We start from the raw sequence: 26,159 nt of genomic DNA on the forward strand, positions 1-26,159 counted from the left end.
GGTTGTTAGAATCATGGTACCCGGGGGTCGGATGGGGCCACAATATGGGATTAAAGTTTTCCTTACAAATATATAGGGAGAATCTTTAAAAATCTTCTTCTCAAGAACCATTGGGCCAAAGAAGTTCACATTTACATGAAAGCTTTCTGACATAGTGTAGATTCATGTTTGCAAAAACCATGGCCTTCAGGGATACGTTGGAACCATAATAGGGACTACGGTTTCACATGCAAATATATATGGAAAGTCTTCTGATATGGACCAAGGTGACTCAGGTGAGCGATGTGGCCCATGGGCCTCTTGTTCTTCATTTTTTACCCGACCGGACATAATCTGTTGAATTCACCAGCATCTTAAAAACAAATATCTTTTTTCCCTCCGCCCAGTATACATGTACATTGTATAGTCGAACACGCGTATACTTACACGCGTTTTGTTCGATTAATGCATCGTTCGTTATAAATTTGCTTAAGTATTACTTGTGTCTTTGGTTTTCCCTACCCACCCACACCCTCGTTTACTGAATACCTTTTTTTGTATTCAGTATATTATTTTGTTGAATAAAACAAGTGCGATGTTGCTAACTTGTAACAAACCCAGATTGTCTTTTTCTTTATATTTCAAATTAGTTAAACAAATATTTTATTGACGGAGGTGAGGGATGGGGAGATATATATATATCTCAGATTTTAATATAGTGTTTCTACAAATATAAATATCAATTAATGTTTCAATTTTTGCATCACAATTTCTGAAATCAAATAGTACTCAAATCGAATGCAACTTTTGAAATACAAAATAAAGTGTAGGTCACATCATTTAAAAAAAGGAAGTACAGTGTAAATATATTAGATAATTACAAATGCCTAAAATCGCAATATTTCAACTTCCTATTTATATTTTTGTATACTTTACTCTTTCATTTACGTGAAGCATTTACATTCATCTATGCATTTAAAAGATTATAAAGGAAACACGGTATTTTACAATGCAACGAGTATACATGTACATGTAACAACGTCCTAAGATCTATCATAAGATTTCTTGATAGTTTTGTAAAACGGTACTGCCGTATCTTATGGTTGTCATAAGTCAGATCTTAAGACACTCTTACGATCTATCTTATGCCAATCTTAAGATAGTTTTGTGAAACCCGGTCCTTTTCGACCGGTCACACCTGCCATGAGCCATATATCTTTATCAGGTAAACGGAGTTATCCGTAGTCAAAATCATTGTGAATACATTATGTCTCGTAAGAATATAAAAAAAAAAAACAAGTCAGCTAATAAAGGAGCATAATTTGGGAATTCCAACAGACTGTTTGAATACCTGATCAGGAAAGATTATGAAGATATTGTCAATGAGGAACTACAGCATCTTTTAAATATCAGCGTCAGAGTAGTTGTGCATGGAATCAGAGTAGTGTTCAATGAATAATTTTCGAGTTATTGATCACTAGATATGGATATTCCTTTTTCCATTTTTATTGAAGACGCAACTGTCTCGTGAGGAATGGTCGTGTAGATATTAAATGAGAACCCTGTAGAATTTTTGTTTTGGAGAATAATTTCGTAGGACCAAAGCTTTATTGAAACAAGATAAACGAATTTGCAGGAAAAGGTTATTATTTTCATGTCATAACATCTCGAGACCAAGGGTTAATGGTATTCTTCAACAATTCGGAAACCAAGGTTAATATTTCTATACTATATGTATCTACATTGCACTGAGAACATGAGCAAAATTATTCCGTAAATGTCTATACAATTCTATAAATCAAAGTACTGAGAGTGCTGAATTGAGCTAAGCTTGTGAATCTTGACATGTGCACGAGATAACATTAACCAGGTGTAATACCGGCATTTTTACTAGCAGTTCTAAATGTGCAGTCCATCACAAACTTGAAAAAGGGGAGAAATGGATATAAATCATACACGATTATATGTCTACAAGGTTGGGTTTGGTCTTTTTTAAAAGATATATTTGTATATCCGCCAGCTATATGTAAATGGATAAATACAATGGTTGCAAGACTGAATTGACATTTAAACCTGTTCGACATCAAGCTAAACTGATCCCCTATCTACACATGTAATATATCATTAAATACATGTAACTCTATTTTGAGTATTCCCCTCATTTTCATAACAACAAAGAAATGCATTGTCTACCACTATAATATTTATTTACATATCTTTCTAAATATACTAATGAATACAAATTATACTAAACTAGAAGAAAAGAAAAAAAAACAATTAATAAGGAATCCAAGTTTTGTTGGCATGTAATTTCGTGCATATGAGTTTGATCTCAGAAGTCCTATAAATAATAAATATCGAGAAGGTTGAAAACATGGACCCCTGAAAACACTAGAGGTGGGATCAGGTGCATGGCAGCAGTAATCATACACAGCTGGCCTCTTACACCAGCAGTGAACCCTCTGTTTTGGTCTTGTTAACAAGAAAATTATACTCAAAATCAGACCGAGTATACAAAAGAATGACCTATGAAATTGTATGAAACAAGGCAGACAACATTCGACCCACCAGTATTATTGTATTACCAAACAAGATTATTGTAACGACAAGAGGATTTACAAAATTCTTACTTTAAACAAGACTGTTGAAACCCTTAACCCCCCCCCTCTCTCTCTCTCTCTCTCATGTAGATATTTAGAATAAATTCTACTTTATAAAACACTTTGCTTCATGAAAGGTGAAGATAACTCCTATAAGCAATACAATATAGAGAGTTCGGCAAACACGGATCCCTGGAGTAACCAGAGGTGGGATCAGGTGCCCAGGAAAAGTAAGCATCCACTATCAACTGGTCACACCCACCGTGAGCCCTATATTTTGATCAGGTAAAGAATACAGTCCCGAGAAGATCCGGGTTAGAATAGGTCCTCAGTACCCTTGCTTGTCGCAAGAAGCGATTAAATGGGGTGGTAATTTGGATGAAAACACGAAAACCGAGGCCCCGTGTCACAGCAGGTGTGGCACGATAAAGACCCCTCCCTGCTCAAAGCCGTAAGCGCCGAGCATAGTCCTAAATATTAAAGCCCTTCACGGGCAATGATGATGTCTCCATATGAGTGAAATTTTCTCTAGGGATCTTAAACAATATACAATCAATTAATCATAAGAATACAAAAAAGTTCGGCTGATAAAGGAGAACATATTCTTTCCATGGGAATTTCAACATACTGCTGAGAGGCATTGTTTCTAAGGACTATATCATATATATTGTTGATGAGAAACGCCAGCAAACAGGATCATTACAACGACAGTGGGATTTGCAAAATCCTGACCTTCTTAGTATCAGCTTCAGACTACTTGTGCATGGAATCATAGAGAATTTAAACAGAATGACTTTTGGATGACTGTTTACAAGTTATGAATATTTCCCAGTTTCATTTCATTGAAGAAGCTGCTTATGATGTCAGAACAAAACGCATCATAGTTATAATGAGAAATGGTTGTATGAAAAGGTGAAGATAACGAACAGTGATCAATCTCATAACAAACTAGGGAGTTTGGCAATCACGAACCCCTAGAGATATCAGAGGCGGGGTCAGGCGGAAAGGAGAAGCAAACATTCCCCGCAGACTGGCCACACCTGCCGTGAACCCTTTATTTTGATCAGGTAAACTGAATATCCGTAGTCAGAATTAGTGTGCCCTATATCTTAATCAGGTAAACGGAATAATCCGTAGTCAGAATTAGTGTTCCAAGAACGGCCTAACAATTGGTATGAAACACGTCAGACAACATGGCTCATTAATAGGCCGTCTTGGTAAACTGGATCGTTATAACAACCATAATATTTGCAAAAGGCTGATTTTAAATGAGACTGTTAAAACTGTCTTAAATTGAAAACTGATCATACGCAGAACAAGCTCTTACTTTCAAATCAACACCATATGCAGATGATAATGGAATATTGCTACATAGATATGGAACATTGACGACGGAGAAGCTGAAATTACCCTGTTTGTCATAAAGTTGATTTGTGAGTTTGTTGTTAATATTCATTTTCAATAAACTATCTAAGGACAGAAGAGATGTGGAGGAATCTGCTCTCTTTTATTTCGAGTTCACTGATCCCGTGGAGATCCGGGTTAGAATAGGACCTCGGTACCCCTTGCTTATCATAAGAGACGATTAAATGGGGCGGTCCTTCAAGTGAGACTGCAAAAACCAGATCCCGCGTCACAGCAGGTGTGGCACAATAAAGATCCCTCCCTGCTCAAAGGCCGTAAGCACTGAGCATAGGCCAAATTTTTGCAGCTTTTCACAGCCCATGGTGACGTCTCCAAATGAGTGAAAAATTTTCGGCAGGGACGTTAAACAATATACAGTAAATCAATCGAGTTAACTGAGATAGATCAAATCGACATATGAATGAAAATGATTATTGTTAATAAATAAAACGTCGTCGATATATCTAAATGTCGAGTTGAAGGCCACAGGAAGATAGGGTTTTTTTCTTCTTATGTAAAGTTTTTGAATAAATTCTTCATCCCGTGGGGATCCGGGTTAGGATAGGTCCCCATTACCCCCTTGCTTGTCGTAAGAGGCGACTAAATGGGGCGGTCCTTCGGATGAGGCCGCAAAATCCGAAGTCCCGTGTCACAGCAGGTGTGGCACGATAAAGATCCCTCCCTACTCAATGGCCATAAACCCCGAGCATAGGCCTAAATTTTGTAGCCTTTCATCGGCCGTGGTGATGTCTCCATATGAGCGAAATATTCTCGAGAGGGACGTTAAACAATATTCAATCAATCCTTGTAAGAATATAAAAACAGGTCAGCAAAGAAAGTGCATGTAGCATAATTCTTGCCCATCCATAAAAGTTAAAAAGTTGCACATTTATGCTCTTGATTTGGGAAATGTATTGTGGTTTCAATTTTTTAAAACCATTTTAAATGTTTTGAAATCCGCTTTTGATTTCCTCTTTTTCTCGCTGTTGTAACACAGTAGGTCGTAAAGCTGTGCTTATATTAAGATCTACACGACGTGAATCTAGAGACGATTCTTTACACGTCAATGATACACCTAGCCAAGTACAAGGAAATAAAACTAGATCAAGGATGTACATTAGCACTGACATTTCAATGACTAGTACCACTTAGACGTGACTGTTGTGAAACACATTTCCTTCCTTGATGCTGTATTTATATCTTCCTGCAAACCAGAACATGATCAACATTTCTGAACATTCTGCATTTGAAAATCATGAAAATAACTTTATTTGGATCAATATTATATGTTATTTCCTGTCTTTCGCTATAACCTTTAACAAAACGTTTCCGCGTATTGCTAGACCTATATGTAAATATCGTTTTAGCCTTAATTTTTGAAAAAAAGATGATTCAGCAATAAAAAAAACAACCAACAAACAATTTCATATATGTAGTTCATCCCAGTTTTAAAAAAACTCTTTCATCTTATGCATCTTCAGTTAAAATGCTTATTTAAATTTTGTCCCAAATGTTGTCAAATTGACTGTAATAGACTATTAGATGATTGGAATGCTACTGGTAACCTATACAAAAATCCAAAATAGGGACTGGGCTTTCTATTGCTGTCATTTCTGAAAAGTGAATACAATCATCCGTATGGAAATTTTAAAGTTACTCCGCCCAAGCAACTTAAATGAAAATTGACTAATACATGTATTTACAATTCTTTCAAGAACAGTAAGGCTTCAATTTGGCTGAAGAATACTCAAGAGTGATGTGGGTTTACTTCTGTGTTTAAACAATGTTCAAATTCCCCATGGTAAATTAAAGAGATCGATTTCAATAAAAGTCTCATAAATGTTTATAAAAGTCTGAAATAAACTTAACAATGCTAAATATGACGTGACTAAATAATCTACTATTATCACAGGGGATATAATGAACCGACATTAGAGACCCGTGGCTGTTCAATTCTGTCATCACCACATCTGTAAGTTACATTGGGCGTATAAGGTGCTATCTATCAACTAAAGCCAGAAAAAACCACGGTGAACGCCGTTATAACTGATATACTGAATTATGAAAATGTGTTGCTCCATAGATTAAAAAAGAACACAGAACCGAATACAATGGGTGCAAAATACAGTTGCTCGCCTTGTTACTAGGATGACGACACATGATCATGTAAATCCAATACTGACAGAGCTCCACTGGCTTTGCTTCTGCTACTGTCCCCAAATCAAAAGCTTCACTTATATATATCGCTCGTTGAAGGATTGGCAGTGTCTTACAAACACAGTCGAACGCTTCCATTGATCGGGATTTGTGATTTTGACAGGACGTATGGACAACGTGAAATCAGCTGTTCAGCGGGAAACTAATTGCCTTCCATATGAAATCAAAGACTTGTACATCCCTTGAAATCTTTAAACATCTTTTATACATATCATATAGATATATTTTCACCTGATGACGTCTAAAACTTATTTTTTGATATATTAGCTTTATAATAGTCTGTTTTTACCATTACCCGGCTGGATTATCCTTTGTAACCATGTTTATGATATTTATTCAATGTATATTTTCGGAATCCTATGGCGCTGTACAAATTATGTACAGAATATCACACGTATTATTATGAAAATGATAACAGTTTGTCACACAGCCTTCCCTTGCTGTTCTCGCCTGGTGATTGTTACATGTATATTTGTTTTAGTTTGGTGATTCAGGTAAGTACTGTTACCCATGGTATCTTGATTCACAACGAGATGTCTTTTTTAAAACACTATACCTTCGACTACAGTCAAAGCCCACAGTGGAATATTTGACCTTTGAACTTCATCTTGATCTCAAATGAAGTTAACAAATCTTACGAAGATGATCATAATTTAGGACAGACAATTAGATGGACAGACAGGACAGACATATCATTATGCAAGGTGAAGATAACGAACAGTGATCAATCTCATAACTCCTATATAAAGGTGAAGATAACGAACAGTGATCAATCTCATAAACTCCTATAAAGGTGAAGATAACGAACAGTGATCAATCTCATAACTCCTATATCACAGGGAACATGAAATGAGAATGTTTCCCCTTTTAATTAGATAGATAAACTATGGATAATTCATCAACATAACAACAATAATAAACCAAAGAATGTAACAAACAAAATAGTTATGCTTTCGGTAAATCATTGGTTTTTTTTTTCAGCCATGGTAGCTAGTGTTTACTGTGATCTTAAAACAAGATTGCATGCTCTATAATGATGTATCCGGGACGTTGTTGTAATTCTGTCCAGGGTCATTCCCATATGCAGCCTCTTCATATTCAAATTCGTTGATGGAAAATCCACCAAAACTGTATGTACTGCAATAGAACATGAAATTTGAGACGAGTATTCTAAAATGTCCCACCTATCTTTAATTTTAATATAGTGAATATTCCGACAAGTGAGCTTATAAGATGTTCTGAGACATTGAAGGACTGGTTCGCAGCGAAAAAAAATTGCAGCAACGAGATTCTCGCGAACCTCACAAAAATTCTCACACGCAAATAAAAGTTGGTTTATAGTAATAACCCTAGAACATGAAGAACCATGCAATGTGTCAAATGAAAAGCTCAAACATGAAATGAAATCTTGCAAATAAAAGTGAAATGTTAATGCCCCATATTCTATACTTAAATCTCCAATGTATTTACAAATTTTAATGACAACCATTTCCTCATAATATGCAATACTTTGTCAACAATTTGCTTATAAATATTGATAAATATAGCACGTGTATTTTAACGGCTATAAATTCTGACAGAAATGAAAATAGAATGCAATTATAAGAATAAATTGTGTTTTCAAAAATGAAATCATAAGCTGTTGCAACTCTGTTAAAATCTTGTTACGACTTACAACCTGTAACCGATAGTCAAGAACCTGAATATTCGTCAAAATTGAGTATTAAAAATGTTATTCTATTCTGATTACAACCAAAGAGAAGTATTTCATTGAAAAGGTCTACATTAACCCGTTGTATGCACATACATACGCAAAAAGATATGAATGACATCTTAACGTCTTTGCAATGTTAAATAATATATGTTTTGGATTATCGGAGGACAATCGCGAACTAAAAGGTCTGGATATTCTCACACCATGTTCTGAAAACGTAGTATACAACAAATGAATATTATTATAGTGGTATTGTGTTTCATGAGTATTATTAGTGGCAGTGCGTGTATTTCAAGCACAAGAAAAATATTTATCATTCATGGATCCTAGAAACTTCCCATCAATAATATCAAATTTTATGATTAGGTTTTGTAGTATCATTAATAGATGGCACGGTGTGTATTAATGATACAATTACACCCTTATTGAACGTAGAACTGCCCAATAATTATCATTAGTGGTCATATATATATATATATATATATAAGCACGAAAACCCATTAATGTCGGATCTGAGAAGATACAAGGCCAGTGAAGAAATTTATAAAATTTTCGACGCAACCCGCGTCTTTATCAAGAGACATATATTACATAAACAAATAACACACACCACGAAAAACGACAAGTATCAATAAACTTCATTGGTAACAAGAATGATACACTGTTGTACTGGGTGATAAAAATGGTGGTTTTGTTGTAAAGCGTGTTTACTGATGTCAGATGGTGTAGAAAGTTTGTACCATGATCGGGTCGGGATGAAAATAGAATTATTTTTGAAAATTACAGAAATCAGATAATTTAGAGGGAAAACTTCCAAAACAATGTGATTATGAAATAATATGGTGGGAAGATAATTATTATCAATAATTATTATTAATCATTATCAGTATATATATATATATATATATATATATATATATATATATATATATATATACTGATAATATATGTGTGTGTCAGCCCTGTCGAAAAGGGAAAATGATAAATGATTGTTTGCACTGATGTCTTACTAAATTATATTGATAATACTTTGATGAAAACTCTGTCCTCATTTCAACTAGATTGTGTATTCAATGTATGCCAGACCGCTACATGTGTTTATAAATATCGTCATTGGGGTACAATGGTTTAAGTTAGGTTTTTTTCTGCAGTGGATTTTCTGCAGTGGAATGCATTTCACGATACATCTGATTAGATGAAATGGGAAGAAGGTCATATTCTGTTTGTAGTATTTTTACTACCCTATCCACTTAACGCGAATTAGCAATATCGCAAATTGAACAATGATTAAGACTCTAAACAAACCTTGCAATTTGCATTCTTTCCATTTGTATTCGTTTTTCTCGATCTGGTACCTTTTCTGGAATTACACCAGATGTAGATTTGAAATTTCATACATTGGGTTACCTTGAAGGACAAAAATACAGGTAAATTTTCTTAAATATTCCAAAATGATTTTATTGATTAAAGTTGTTAAACCTTCAGGATCTTCGTATAATTTGTTCTCAAAGGGTCTGGCATACAGCTCATCCACTAGTGCTAGACAGTCGACATCTTCTTCTCTGGAAAACACACACAATATATATTTTACATACATTTTTTTGTGAATCGATTTTTAAAATTGGTCTGTTTTCCGGTTCTTGTGTATTTTACGTAGATACTATCATACTCACTGTGTATCATTCACGTTGAATCCTCGCCTCAGTTTTTCTGAAGAATAAAGGTGAAGAGTCAGTCTTTTTTACGGACGTAAAACAAAGAAAAAAACTTTCTTTTCACAATTGGTATTCATTAACCTAAAATGTGTAACTTCGCAGCATTGATATGATATGGGGGATTCACTTACTTTTCCTGTTTCTGTTACACCCAATGAGCACTGCGATACCAAGACTGAACAGAGTGAGAAATCCGGCACCGACACCATACACAAGCGGTTTATTCTCGTTGAAGAACGTTTCTACGCCAACATAAAATGTAAAGATTTTCGTTAACGATTGTCGTTTTAAGTGATTGAGAAAGTGAACTACAATATACTTCTGCATACACTGTATTTACATGTAAAATGTATATGGAGAAATGGAATACTTTGTTGTTACTACTTCTACTGATTCCAATGTAAATATATATGATACAATTGTCACATTTTCGTATGATGAAAAATTCAACTACCTGTATCACATATTAAGACATCTCTAGAACACATACATATATACTATATGTCGTTTCAGATGTTCTTTGATCACTATGAATATGAAGGTTTTTGTGATCAGGTTTTCATGGTGTTTTTTTTTTTTTAGGTATACACACGATCCTTAGAACGTGATGTCGGGGTATTGTATTTCAGATAACTCTTTCTCGTGAAGAATACACCGATCCACTGTCGCAGCATAAACCCCGCCCACCATGGTTAGGTCATAGCAACAACGGAGACTCGGACAAAGAAAGTAAACAATGACGGCAACTGCAATCGCTTTCGAGATAATCCTGGTTAGACTTTTGTTAGATTACTTTCGAAGGGTCATCATTTCATCCCGTTTGAAGGAGATGGGTTGATTTTGATAATTCATTTTTATTTATATGCTTTCAAATTATTTCACTCCACTCATAAAAGCGTACGAATCACATCGAAACGACAGGTTTGGGTGTTAAAACGAGTGCTTCCGCATTCTTCTCTTTTGAATCATTAGATCTATAGAACAAAGAGCATATTTTATTTACCAATCAAGGACCCTCAAGGGCCAGCATGAAAATATATACAAATACTGTACATATACATATACAAGTATACATTTATAGTAACATTGGCCCCATAATAGATTGCAGTTGTCTGCATTTAACTATTCTGTGACAAAATAAAAGCAGTAGATTTGGCATTAACTTAGAGACAAGTCAATAGAAATAAACAAATCAATTATTTCTTGTCATTTATTGATTTTTAATGTATAAAGAATTGGAAGAATAACCCATAAAATTAACAAAAAATGCCTCAAAACCCTAGAGTTCCTAGCCTATTGGGTTCCCTTTTGGCAAATTTTAGATCTGCCACTGGTAACCATTTTAAACTAAACCACACCTCTCCAAAGCTTTCATGCTGCTTAGTTTGCTTCATTAGTGGTAGGGGCAATTAGACTAAGTCGGCTTCTAATTTAGAATTATTTTTTTTATAGTTAAACAAACTTATAGGTCACTCTTATCCCTTTGTAATATAAAACATTTTTCCTCTTAATTTAAATGGTTTTTAAAATATGACCTAAGAGGTTTCTCAACCAGCATCTGTTTAATCCATGGTATTTTCAAAGTCCAAACCAACTCCAAGGAAGAAAAATTCGTTTATGTACACAAATAAAATCAAATTGAATCATAAATAAAAACCAATGTCATTCACTAGCAATTCCGTTGTTTTAAAAATAAAATACATGTACATATGTACCAATAGGATGATCACAATCATTAATGATTTTGAACCTTCAAGATGAAAGGTGTTACGAAATTTTCCATCAATTCATATAAAATTTCTTATGGAAATCTTTATGATATTAAAATGCTTAAACTTGATCTACTACTGCCACTTTTATATTTGCTGCGAAAATAAACTTGTATAATACTATAAGGAATTAAGGATATGTAGCCAGGGTATTGTGACCAATATTTCTTCTTAATGTCCTCCCTTTTTTCTTTTATTCATGAGTTCTTGTTGTATGGATACTGTTAAATTTACATACCAATATGATAACCCATATATCCACTGGTTTAGATTGGAATGTAGGGATTTCTAAAATCGTCACCCAATAAATGCCAATAAACAAACGTTTACTCACAAAAATATTTTATTGTAATAGCATATTGGTTCACAACAATTAGTAGGGCTGGCTTTAGTAAGACTGACAACAATCCATTGGTGGGATTTATTCTTCAAATATCTTGTCCGTATTAGTCTGACTCTCTTCATCAAGATTGATTATTAATGACTAGGATGCTTTTCGAAGGGTCTTCAATAAATATGGTCTTTGAAATTCAGTAATTAAAGAAATGTATATATTAATATTGAACAGTTTCGTTATTTCTTACCTACTCTTTTCTCTCTCAAAATTTCTGATCAAATATACATTAACATTAATCAAAGATTATGAGTCAACATTTCTAAATTATGTAGTGACAGTAATTGTTTTACTGAAAAGTTTAGAGCACTTGAATTGGTTTATTGTTCTATCCAATCTCCATATGTGCATGTATCCTGACAGGTGCATTTCCTCCTATTTACATGTAACATCACATGGGACTTGGTATCCAGCTATTGTCTCATCATATTGCTAAGAAAACAAAACAAAACAAAATTACTTTCAGCAGATCCCGGTAGGGTCATCATTTAGGTTTTGTTGAAACATTCGCTACTATGTTTAACTGATCCATTTATACAAATTTATGCATTAATTATTAATGTCATCAGAATGTAATCCATGGCTATCAAGCACAGTACGATTTGTAAACACTGGGTTTTAGTTGCACGTCTTTTACCACTTTGCAAACATGCATACATGTAGTGCTCAGTGCAGTGTAGTATGACAACGTTTCGACCCCTTTCCCCCTTACAATGACAGTTTTTCTTCTTTTTTCATCTATGATATACTAATATAAACTTCCTCTGACCCTTCCCTTTTGTGACAGTAATTTTTCTCCTTTTTTGACGGCGGATAGCTCCCTTTACCTGATCAGGATATAGGGCTCATCGCGGGTGTGACCGGTCGACAGGGGATGCTTACTCCTCCTATGTACCTGATCCCATCTCTGGTGTGTCCAGGGGTCCGTGTTTGCCTAACTATCTATTTTGTATTGCTTGTAGGAGTTATGAGATTGATCACTGTTCGTTATCTGCACCTTTCTCATAAAAAGAGTACATAAAAATTGAAGATTTGTATCAGCAAGTTACCCCCCCCCCCTTCCGGAAAACAATGCTATGTGCCTGGATTATAAATGTCTGCGTAGTACAATAAACAACAAAACATCTTACTGAGTTCATAGATGCGTGTCTTCGTTATTTTGTGGACATTTAGCTGACTCTGAGGTATGTGACATAAGGCAATAAACGGCATGTACACTTCTGCAAGTCTGTCTTTCGTTGATGGAAATAGTGTAAATTTGGCTCAATTAAGTTTGTCTGGATACCTTCTCTGTGATTTATAGCTTCCAGAGAAAAATGTTTAATCATTCCTCATACAAAAAGATGCATACACACTGTACTATTAACACATGATCGGTCGATACATTTCTGTGTTTACTATACAAAACAATGGCGGATGTCGGATGTTTGTCCGAGGCTCGTGGTGATGGGCAGGGCTTCTTTTTTCAGCGCATTTCATTTGTCAAAATTTAAGGTAACGAGCTTCAGTGGATCGGTGTATTTGAATTCGAGATGATGTTCATACATTATAACACAAAATAGACGAAATTTAACATCCCTCTCCCAAGAAAACAATGGAATTTCTAGTATTAATATACACCTGCTAAAACATACTTTTTTTCAAAAACGATGAAAACAAAAGTTTTTAAGTATTCATAAGTGAAATATAATATACCATATTAAATGCAATTTATTTCCATGATTTCTCAATTAATCCCGAAACAATGGGAAAATTTTGTATAGAGATACATAATGTATATAGGGAGGGGTGATATATTTCAACTTTCACTGCGAGAGGAGATATAGTAATAGGACCGTTTGTGAGTGTGTGGGTGTGTGACACAGTTTGTAAATACTCTACAGGCCACATTGTTTTGCTAGATTGATTTCAAATTTCACACGAGAGATGAAGAAACCTATTGATTTAGGGTCAAAAGGTCATGGTCACTACGAGCGTGTAGATACTCATTGCGAGGGGATATGCCCCATCTTCCGGAACTGTTGTTACCTAAACTCTTCTTGCTTTTCCTGTCGCTGTTTGTGGTAGCTATTCTATATTCCCAAACAATTAATATTAACAATGTTGTTCCATAGCATCATGTTCCTATATACAAACAGTTAGGAACGCTTTAATTTTGTATACCATTTGGATAATGTAAATCTATTACCTAACGTTTTCTTTTTTTCTCTGTCGTCGTTTGTAGTGGTGACGGTATATTCCTGGGTTCCATGTCCGTTTGTCACAAAAACTTTGATTTGTCCAAGCCATTCCACTGACATGTTCCTAATTGTGATTTTTGTCTCGTATCCACTAACCTTTACACTTTGTCCGTATGCGGGGTACTGAAAGACTACCGGTACAAACCCGGAAGAGTTTACTTTTACTTTGTGTCCATTTCCATTTGCTAGAGCAATTGTTGGCCGTGGAGGTTGTGGAAAGCTTACCACTTGTACAATTAAACTGATATTATCTCCTTCGATTGTTCTCATTACAGAAGCAATAACAGGCGGACCTAAAACAGATAATGCGTTGATGTACTTCCAAAAACACATATCATTACAAAATTGATATGGATTATTTCAAACTTCAATCCAAGTCAATATATATATATATATATATATATATATATATATATATATATCATGAACATCATAGCATAAACTGATTTTTTATTAAAACATTTAAATTATGTCTTAGTTTATGCCATATATATATCGAAAAATGTTTATTGGGTCATTGTAACATCGACTGTAATTATATACTTGAAAGCATTAATGTTTAATTTGATGATAAAAACATTGAAGGGATTGCACACAATTAAGTGCTAGCGTTTCATGGAAAGTAGGCTTGCGTGAAGCGTTGTACTGTCATTTCTGTCAGAATATAGTCGCACTATATTCATCAAAATGCATGCGTACATTGTTCACATTTACGAGGAAATGACTTTCATTTAAATTGTTAAAGAGATCGAAGGCAAAAAAGCAGAGGAAATGTAAATATTATAGAATAACGAGTGTCTTGACAACATTATGTCACGATTATCCTGCCCTTTCATGTCACCCATTGGTTGCTGCCACGTAGTGTTTAGGGCGGTTGCTTAGCTACAGCAAAATACCGTGGTTTTGATTATCGATCCAGGTGCCGCGTCGAACCCAAGACATTTAACATAGTGATCGTTTCTTTCGGATATGACCTTTAAGATCGAGTGTCCGTACCTCGATGACATTGACACGATATGCAAACCTCACTACTCATGCCTTCAACGTATTGCTCAGGTGAGAATTTTTGGAACTTATGGGAAATAAATCATCATACAAACAAATATCCTACAAACCCTCCATATCTTTTTATTTATATACTAAAATCATGAGGAAGGTAAAATTATATGAAATAAAGATTGATTAATACTATTCATAAAATATGCATTATGCACCTGAAACATCCCTTAACATTTCGTTAATTCTAACCGGCAAAATGAATCCTATGTACCAAACATAGTTCATATATCATTTAATGTTCATAATTTACGAATGGCAGGTCAACATAAAATGATCATCATTCACCGTAAATGGTTGTGAATTACCTTCGAAATTAACAGAAACAAATCCTTCTTTGTACATGGGTCCTCGGGAATTGCTCCCACATGGATAATACTCCACCGTGCAATAATACATTCCCGAATCTTCATACGTTATGTTAACAAGGTTCACCCTTATTGTAGTGAAATTTCTAACGACGATCTTATTAATTCCTAATATGTGCTGCCACTTTATCACAGTATATGACTTGTAGGCGCCATGGAATGGACACAATATGGAGAGGTCTTCAGCTTCAGCAGCAAGGACTGTTTGGGGCGAAGTTTCTTTCAAAATAAGGTAAATATATATATATACTTATTCATATAATTGTGCAACTACCATTAAGCATGACAGTAAAGAATACGTTCAATAATCCCTAATGATCTTGTGTAATGTTCTCGCAGATGCTATGGATATTTTTTCATTATGGTATCAACATGTACATATATTTCTAACGTCATCCCAGCATTGTTCAAGGTATCACACCGGTAATTGTCCAATCAAAATGAAGTTAGTTAATTGTAGTTCCATATATTTAAAGAAATATTTTTTTCCTTGCCCGATTTTTCTCATTTCCTCTTCTTCTTTTCTCTTAATTTTTGGACCCCTGATTAGGAAATTTTGTGTAATTTGTAGAAATAACCAAGTGTATACAAAGGAACTATTTGCTGTTGGTAGCTGAGGCTACTTCCTGAGGTGTACTCCGGCTGTTTACACACATGTGAAAAACACGTGGATTTGAGGGTAGTCTTGTTTGCGGGTAATTTATTTTCGAAAATGCCGCGTAGGGTGGTGTTTTTCTGGTGTCGGCAGACGAGATAGGTAACATAGAAAGTTTCTGACTGCGTTATTCGGCATCAGTTCTGTAAACTGATTTTTAATGAATTTTTTTCCTCTATAGTAATATATAGTGAAAATAATTACCGGTGTGATACCTTGAATATTCCAAAATACAATCATGGTTCTCGTACCTAAATTTGTTACCAGTTGTATCCAAAGAGTGTGATATTCATCAAATGATGATAACATTTACCTGCATTAAAATGCATTAAATTATGTTTTGTAAGGGATACCATATGCTTCTTGAACGTAATAAAGGATTAAAGATACTGAATGTTTGATTTGACTTAAACTTACAGCATATTATGACTATGTACCTCAATCAAACACACCTAGACACTCCAAGAGATAACATGTTAAGTATCAACGATCTAATCACAAGTACTTATGTTCAGTCTCCAGCAAATACACTGTCTCATAAGTGAAGTACAGTGTACTTTAAGGTTGAAGTCGACTCATGATCACACCCATCTTGCATATTCAGTTACAATGCAAGTAACCCGTCCTTGTGTGATGGGTTGCTTAATACACTTAAAGTGTGGAGAACTCAGCAGATGTTTGTAGACCCCGAACGCTTTGGTCTGAGTCAACCATTTGCAACACATAGTTCATGCTTGTTGTCCACTTTTATATAATTACGTGCATCAACGGTGACATGTTTGGTGTCCACAAATATACAACTCATCCTTTTCGCATTTACAACTTAGCAATACAATATAACCATAAAATCATTATATATATAATACGTACCAGCTAAAGCAATGACATTCTTTTCCCTGATCTCCCCAAATGTTAAACCAAGATTTAGGCATTTTAGTGCTGGGTTAACCTCAATGCCATAACGGTTGGACGAATTTATTCCGTTGTAAGAATATTTCAAGTCACTTGTATCGATAGTGGATAGGTATATCTTTTTATTTTCTTTGGTATACATATTCACGCTGACACGATATTTGTACGCCGAACAGGTGCCATTTCCAGCTGGTGCTGTATAATTGGTGTGTAGAACACAATGATCCACCCATACAGTAACGTTCGTTGAAAATTCTTGATTGTCTTAAGAAAAATAGGCAATAAAAAAGAAATATCAAAATTTTTATTTCTCAATAATACAACGAACAACACGATATCATTACGAAACCATCATCCTTTCGGATTCTTTTTTTTTTTTAATTAAAGACCGAGGAAATAAGCACCACCTTCAAATTTACCTGGCCTGTGAACCCTTGTCAATCAGGAGAAATTGAGCTTCACATTGGATGCTAGAAATTGATGGACATTTAGTTACTAGTCTTTGTGTATACTTTATCTATCTTATTTGGGGATCGAGGCGCCTGTGCAATCTTTTGATGCTTACCGCGTAATCCAACTAGAGAGGGAATTTTCATGTAGAGATAGTCATACAATAGTAGTGGTAAATTTTGCGTACAATTACATCAATTATAATAGAATATAGAAGGGTATGCTTAGGAATGGGTACGATTGATAATAATTATTATGGATTGTTAGAATATAATTTACGCGTAATTTTCCCTCGAAACATAGCGACAAACGTGCATGTAACTGCAATCTTATTAAAATTAGACGTTAAATCCTCTCGTGTATTCTCATACATAGGTATGCGAGTAGACGAGCGGGTCTAACATCTAATTTTAGTTAGATTGATGTAACTGTTACCTTATCGGAAGAGAAGTTAGCCGTTATAAGGGCTTTTTCTTGCGTATCATGGTTGGGATTGGGATCCAGAGGAAGAACGAATTCTTCGTCTGGACCATTTATCGAAGGAACTGTCAGAAAATCCGAATGTCCTGACTCTTTTTGTAAGCCATGCGTTATGGACGGGTCACACAGACAACTTTGGTAAACAGAGTATTCTGGTGTACCGTCCAGAAAAACTAATTCAAACTGAATAAATTTCTGAGCAGTTTTAGAATATATAAATGTAGTCATCACGGGGCGTGGGACGATGGTCGGTACATCAGCTGTACATAGCCAAAAAATTTACTGCAGTACGCAGGAACTCCCGTCGGAAACTGTATGTTTGGCAGTCCATCGTCGGATACCGGGTATATGACGGAGGCAGTCAAATGTATACAAGAAAACTTAGAATAAAGAATATTCTGTCTACGTTTTCAATGGCTAACGTTCTCATTTATATAAGATAAATTTATCGAGCTTTAATTTTTTTTACATGTTTGATTCATTAGATTTAATTATCAACGTTTCGATTAACCTGCACAAGAAAAATGACTATCATGAATTTTTCAATCATAAAAACGTACAGGTAAGGCAGGTAACACAGATAGCATCCTACGTATTTGGGACGATATATACAAGCTAGCAGAGTTTCCTCGGGCACGGGGCTTCACACCTGCCTTAAATTACCTCCGCCCCACCCTTAACATACCTGAGGAAAACCGATCTCAAGCATACAGTATAACACCAGCACATTGAATTTCTGCCACGTCGAGCCACAGCCCCTTAGCTGTCATATGTATACAAATATCATGTGAGTTATATGAAAATTATCTAATACTTACAAACTGATGAAAACGTCATTAAAAACAACAATGAACACATAGAATACTGCCTGCTTGTTGCACGGTCCATCATTCCTCTGACTGGAACATTCAGTTCATCATTGTTTCAAAAAGGAAAAAATATGGATATAATAGCAACGGGAAATACTTTATATATAGTATCTCAGTTTGACATTATTTCCGCGAATTGGTATTTCAAATGCATTGAGACTATTCATACTATAGAGAAAAGTACTTGAAATGTCACAAGTTTCTCTCCACTTTTATCCTTGCACCAAGCAGATGCGTATTATAAAATCTGGAAGTGCCTCCACTAGATGAAACCACCTTGGTATTCCATTCAGTAAACTGAAAAGTGACTGAAAGGCGGAACTCTCCAATCTCCAATGTGTAAATGATATCAAACTGTATATATAGATAGATTTTAATATCTTCATATATAAATGTTCTAACATACATGTATTTAATGAGAAAATTTAAAGGGATTTAGCTAAAGTCAATTTCTATCAATTATTTCTCGTATCAATTACAGAGTATATAAAACTTTTTGGGAAAATATAAAATTTCAATGAAACATTTTGACTACGGATTACACCGCTTACCTGATCAAGATAGAGGGCTCACGGCGGGTGTGACTGGTCAGCAGGAGATGCTTACTCCTCCTAGGCACCTGATCCCACCTCTGGTGTTTCCGGGGATCTGTGTTTGTCATACTCTTAATTTGTATTCTTCATAGGTACCGTATAAGTTTTAGATTATGACCCCTGGGTCAAGGCCTCTGCTGGTGGACTGTTAGCCCCCGAGGGTCTCTACAGCCCAGTAATTAAGTACTTCGTTACTAGCTTGAAAATACGGATGCATATTTAATTGCTGTTATAAAATTTAGATATTCATTTCAAAATTAAGGATTATCTCCCTCACGCATAGCTCTTATCCTTAGACGAATTTGACTCCACTTTTTTGGCACACTGTTTTCCCCTATAATAACTCTAAAACTTCATTGTTACTTCGGATTTCAAACATTTCGGTTGAGCATCACTGAAGAGACATTAATTGTCGAAATGTGCATCTAGTGCATCAAAATTGGTACCGTATAAGTTTTACATTATAGGAGTTATGAGATGTTCAAACATACATATCGTATGGAATATAATTTATTCCCATGATTTCTCAATCAAGCCCAAAACAATGAGAACATTTTGTATAGAATTAGATAAGGAGAGGTAATATAATTATTTCAACTTTTCAGTATCATAGAAATTTTACACGTCCCTTTATATATCTCTGGAAAGAAGAGGAATAATAAGAAGAAGAAAATAAGAATAATAAGAAACGGAACAAAAACAATACGTCTCCGACACTTTGTGTTCGGAGACATAATAATAATAACTAGACACTCATTACTAGTAATGAGTAGGTCTTCCGTTTGAACACTTCCGGTACACAGCTTTCTGTTCTTACGAGAATCATTCAAATATATCAGAGAATGTGCCTTTTCAAGACATGAGAGGTGTGTTAATGAAGTTTTCATCCATTTCTTGTAACTTCCGGTGACGGCCGGAAGCAATATTCAGATGTGTTTTCCCCATAAACCACAGCGTCTCTCCAATGTTTATATTCCCTGAAAGTTTCACGTCTCTATTTGAAAGAGTTCTCAAGAAAAAGAAGCAGACTAAAGAAAAAAAAAGTAGTGGCTTACTACCGACCGGAAGTGAATTTTGAAAAATTAGATTGTCTTAACTCTAGATGTTGATACTGTTCTTAAGATATTTGAAAATCATATCAAACACTTGAAATAGAAACGAGATTTATGGGGACACAAAGACGAAAGGTATAAGAGTATTTTATCGAGAAACCGGAAGTAGCCGTTTTGACTACCGACGGGGTCAACATTCTTTGAATACTTTGAAAGAGACTTAATAAACTAGTGTAGGTTTCAATTTAAAAGAAAAAGTTTGAAATTAGTGATTCTTTCAATCACTTCCGGTTACGACCGAAAGTGATAACGAAAAACAAATTAATGTGCATGCACTATACAATCGAGAAATCTATAATACCTGAGAGTTTCACTTGTTCCTCTTTAGTCGTTTTTGAGATTACCTCCGAACAAGATGATTTTTTGAAAAATGGAAATCGGACATATCTCACAAACGGAAGTAGATTTTGTAAAAATGAAAGATCGTGTCTAAGGGTACTACAATTCTCTATCATCTTCATAATTGGCAAGAAAATCCATTGAGCCATCTCTGAGAAATCGTGTTGAAAATATTTGAATATAGTAAAATTTTCAACCACTTCCTGTTGAAACCGGAAGTGACGTACACTCATATACGAACATATGTTTAACATGGACTACCGCTAATATATAACCCCTGCAAGTTTCAAGTGTATATCTATACTCGTTCCGGAGATATCAGGGAAACAAAGTCTGAATTTGTCCACACCATATCTAACGACCAGAAGTGAATTTTACAAAAATTGTTTGACGTTACTCTAGACATTTATAGTGACTCTAATATATGTAAAACTCAACTCATTAACTTGTTTCGTGACCGAGATTTATGGCACTGAAAAATGAGAGAATGAATAGATTTTCTTTGATATAACCGGAAGTTGGAGATTCAACTTCCGGTGGGTCAACATTTTTTTGAGAATTAGAAAGAGACCTAATAAACCGATATAGGTTTCAATTTGAAAAAAAAAGTTTGAAATTTATGATTCATTTAATCACTTCCGGTGACGACCGGAAGTGACGGTGACAAAAAATATTACGTGCATGCACCATAGAAAAAAGAGATCTATCATCCCTGAAAGTTTCATTCCATTATCTCTAGTCGTTTTCAAGTTTACCCCCGCACAAAGTTGCTTTTAAAAACCGGAAAATCGGACGTATCTCATGAACGGAAGTGAATTTTGAAAAAATGAAAAAAATACCTGGAGGTACTATCGTTCTCCATAATCTGTGAAAGTTTCATAAAACTCCTTCCAACCGTCTCGGAGACGAAAAGGAAAAAAAATAACTAGAAATGATCTCGTTGTAAGCAACGAATAGGTCTTCCGTCCAATTTCTGACGAGATAGGATCTTGACTGGGAGAATTCAACTAGTGAAGAACGACTATACATGAAAGAAATAAACACGTACATGTAAGACGTGATTTATCAATGATAAACAATTTCGGTTTTGTTTTATTCACTTTCGAGTATCTCGGGAGTTCATAAAACGACTAAAAATTCAAAATGGGCCGCGTAGGAACCCACACTAAAAAATTCCATGAAAAATACTGAGTTTTCGGACAACTTCCGGTTTCGAACAATCAACTTCCGGTGGAAATGGTATGACTTATTACACTCTATCAAATAATGTAACGAGTATTAGAATTTTAAAAAATGAAAAATTACATATTTTTATGGTACTTCCGGCGGATGACCGAAGTGACGGCAAGAAAAATGAAACACGTATGTCACATCTACAAGTCACCATCTAACATTCCTGAAAGTTTCAAGACTCAATCTTTGATTATGTATGAGAAAACGCCTGGAGAAAAATACCCGGAAATCGTAGATATTTCACAAATGGAAGTTTTGTTTTGTTTGTTTGTTTTGATGTTTTCCGCCACACTCAACAATTTTTCAGTTATATGGTGGCGCCCAGTTTTTATTGGTGGAAGAGAGAACCCAGATACAATGTACCTGGGAAGAGACCACCGACTTTCCGAAAGTAAACTGGGAAACTTTCTCACTTACCGGCACGAGCGGGATTTGAACCCGCGCCAACAGAGGTGAGAGGCCGTGTGATTTTAAGCGCGATGCTCTAACCACTCGGCCACGGAAGTAAATTTTGAAGAAAAAAATCAATTCACTATACTCTAAAGATGGATAATATCAGTTATATATGCGAAAATCATATCAAACACTTGATTTATAAAGCGAGAGAAAGGATAGCAAAGAAAGACCAATTTTTCGAAGTTTTTCTCTAAAAACCGGAAGTTGCTGGTTAAACTTCCGGTAAGTTTAACACTTTCTAAAACTCCGAAAGAGACCTGATTAATATATGCAAGTTTTGTTTCAAAAGCATAACTTTGAAATTTGATGTTTCTTCTGTTCACTTCCGGTTACGGCCGGAAGTGACGAATGACAATGATAAACGTTATTACAGAGTTAAACGCCAATATCTATCATTCCTGAAAGTTTGAAGACTCAATCTTAAACCGTTTATGAGAAAACGCCCGGACAACATGTCATTTGAAAAACGGAAATTCGGCCGTAACTCACGACCGGAAGTGAATTTTAAAATGATATTAAGGGGTAACCTAGAGATGGATAATGTCAATGAAATCTGTAAATATCGTATTAAAAACTTGATCAATAAGCGAAATATACGAAGACAAACAAAAACCAATTTTTCAAAGTTTTTCTCTAAGAACCGGAAGTTGCTGGTTAAACTTCCGGTAAGTCTAGCATATTCTGAAACGCCGAAAGAGACTTCATTAATCTATGCAAGATTTGCTTCAAAAGCATAAATTTGAATATTGACGTTTCTTTTGTTCACTTCCGGTGACGACCGGAAGTGACAGATCGCATTGATAAACCTTATTACAGAGCTACAGGTCACCACCTATCATTCCTGAAAGTTTTAAGACTCAATCTTTAACCATTTATGAAACAAGAGGCCCATGGGCCACATCGCTCACCTGAGTCACCTTGGCCCATATCTGAAGACTTTCCATATATATTTGCATGTAAAACCTTAGTCCCTATTATGACCCAAACTACCCTTTGCAAACTTGAATCTACACTATGTCAGAAAGTTTTCATGTAAATGTCAACTTCTTTGGCCCAATGGTTTTTGAGAAGAAGATTTTTAAAGCGTTTTCCTATATTTGTATGTAAAACTTTGACCCCCCCCCCCCCCCACTTGTGGCCCCATCCTACCCCCCGGGGGCCATGATTTGAACAAACTTGAATCTGCACTATGTCAGAAAGTTTGCTTAAATATCAGCTTTTCTGACTCAGTGGTTATTGAGAAAAAGATTTTAACTATATATTTGTATGTAAAACTTTGATCCTCCTTGTGGCCCCATCCTACCCCCGGGGGCCATGCTTTGAACAAACTTGAATCTGCACTATGTCAGAAAGTTTTCTTGTAAATATCAGCTTTTCTGACTCAGTGGTTATTGAGAAAAAGATTTTAACTATATATTTGTATGTAAAACTTTGATCCCCCTTGTGGCCCCATCCTACCCCCGGGGGCCATGATTTGAACAAACTTGAATCTGCACTATGTCAGAAAGTTTTCATGTAAAAATCAGCTTTTCTGGCTCAGTGGTTCTTGAGAAGAAGATTTTTCCTATATATTTGTATGTAAAACTTTGATCCCTCTTGTGGCCCCATCCTACCCCCGGGGGCCGTGATTTGAACAAACTTGAATCTGCACTATGTCAGAAAGTTTTCATGTAAAAATCAGCTTTTCTGGCTCAGTGGTTCTTGAGAAGAAGATTTTTCCTATATATTTGTATGTAAAACTTTGATCCCCTATTGTGGCCCCATCCAACCCCCGGAGCCCATGATTTGAACAAACTTGAATCTGCATTATGTCAGGAAGCTTTCATGTAAATCTCAGCTTTTCTGGCTTAGTGGTTCTTGAGAAGATTTTTAAAGTTTTTCCCTATATATTTGTATGTAAAACTTTGATCCCCCCTTGTGGTCCCATCTTATCCCTGGGGGCCATGATTTGAACAAACTTGAATCTGCACTATATCAGAAAGTTTTCATGTAAAAATCAGCTTTTCTGGCTAAGTTGTTCTTGAGAAGAAGATTTTTAAAGGTTTTTCATATATATTTGTATGTAAAACTTTGATCCTCTATTGTGGCCCATCTAACCCTAGGGGCCATGATTTGAACAAACGTGAATCTGCATTATGTCAGGAAGCTTTCATGTATATCTCAGCTTTTCTGGCTTAGTGGTTCTTGAGAAGAAGATTTTTAAAGTTTTTCCCTATATATTTGTATGTAAAACTTTGACCCCCCCCCTTGTGGCCCCATCCTACCACCGGGGGCCATGATTTGAACAAACCTGAATCTGCAATATGTCAGAAAGCTTTCAGGTAAATTTCAGCTCTTCTGGCCCAGTGGTTCTTGAGAAGAAGATTTTTAAATGACCCCACCCTATTTTTTCATTTTTGTGATTATCTCCCCTTTGAAAGGGACATGGCCCTTCATTTGTACAAACTTGAAAGCCCTTCACCCAAGGATGCTTTTGGCCATGTTTGGTTGAAATTGTCCCAGTGGTTCTGGAGAAGAAGTCGAAAATGTGAAAAGTTTAACAGACAGACGGACAGACGACGGACAAAATGCGAGCAGAAAAGCTCACTTGAGCTTTCAGCTCAGGTGAGCTAAAAACGTCTGGACATAATGTCATTTTAAAAACGGAAAATCGGACGTAACTTGCGACCGGAAGTGAATTTTCAAAAATTGAAACGGAGATATAAACTTCAGATGGCAACAAATCAACCCAGAAAATTTGAAGCAGATCGATTGAGCCATCTCTGAGAAATGCTCTGCGCAAAATCGGTAAGAAAAAAAAAAGAATAAAAAGAAAAGTGAAAAATCAACAATAGAATTATAGAAGCTTCTTAACAAGAAGAAGAAGAAGAAACAGAGTAAAAACAATATGTTCCCAAACTTTGGTTGGGGAACATAATTATCAAAAAACACTGACATACAGTGAAATTATAGTTAGTGTACACATTTTTGTTTTTGACGCGATCGATATTTCCAAAAAATCGTTGCGTTGTTGCATTGTCACGTCATCAGTTTCAGAGGATACTGATACAAAATCAGAAAACCACAGTATGGTGATCCGGAACATCGGATCACACTCTTTGAAATCAACAGTATAAAACACACGAAACACTGGTGGGTATGAAATAAATATATATTATTACTACAGTAACTTAATCCAAAGAGTCGGATCACGCCGAGTTGAAAGGCGCGGATCATCAGATCACACGAGACAGGAAGCGTCGAGTTTGATCTGATAATCCACACCTATCAACGAAACGCGATTCAACCCTTAGGATCAAGTTACTGTAGTAATGATGAATTTATTGTATACCCCTTTATATATTTTTAAATTCCCATTTACATGTGTAAGATAATAAATGTAATCCAAATTATCTAAAACACAGACATCCGGTAAAATTATATTTAGTGTACACAGTTTTGTTTGTGACGCAGTCGATATTTTCTACAAAAAAAACAAAAAACCGTTGCGTTGATGCATTGTGATGTATCAGTTTCAAAGGATACTGATACGGAATCAGAAAACCACAGTGTGGTGATCCAGAAAACCGGATCACACGCTGTGAAATCCACAGTATCAAAAAAT

General features: G+C 35.4%; 1 protein-coding gene across 2 annotated transcripts in view; it reads right to left on the reverse strand.

The window, feature by feature from the left end:
- Positions 1-7,050: 7,050 nt before the first annotated feature.
- LOC125680691 (uncharacterized) overlaps positions 7,051-26,159 on the reverse strand; it is a 29,267-nt gene continuing 10,158 nt past the window's right edge. The window contains exons 2-10 of one of the 2 annotated variants that reach the window (XM_048920408.2): positions 18,772-19,580; positions 16,982-17,287; positions 15,397-15,675; positions 13,981-14,325; positions 9,761-9,871; positions 9,588-9,624; positions 9,394-9,476; positions 9,220-9,274; positions 7,051-7,337 (exon numbers count right to left, since the gene is read on the reverse strand). In XM_048920408.2, coding sequence (XP_048776365.2) covers positions 7,229-7,337; positions 9,220-9,274; positions 9,394-9,476; positions 9,588-9,624; positions 9,761-9,871; positions 13,981-14,325; positions 15,397-15,675; positions 16,982-17,287; positions 18,772-18,844 — 1,398 coding nt within the window. In that variant the 5' untranslated portion in view covers positions 18,845-19,580 and the 3' untranslated portion in view covers positions 7,051-7,228. Of the gene's footprint in view, positions 7,338-9,219; positions 9,275-9,393; positions 9,477-9,587; positions 9,625-9,760; positions 9,872-10,138; positions 13,096-13,980; positions 14,326-15,396; positions 15,676-16,981; positions 17,288-18,771; positions 19,581-26,159 lie in introns of those variants that run through there. The other variant, XM_056157161.1, reaches the window with a different exon arrangement.

The sequence above is a fragment of the Ostrea edulis genome, chromosome 2 (genome assembly GCF_947568905.1).
Source record: "Ostrea edulis chromosome 2, xbOstEdul1.1, whole genome shotgun sequence".
Taxonomy (NCBI): Eukaryota; Metazoa; Mollusca; class Bivalvia; order Ostreida; family Ostreidae; genus Ostrea; species Ostrea edulis.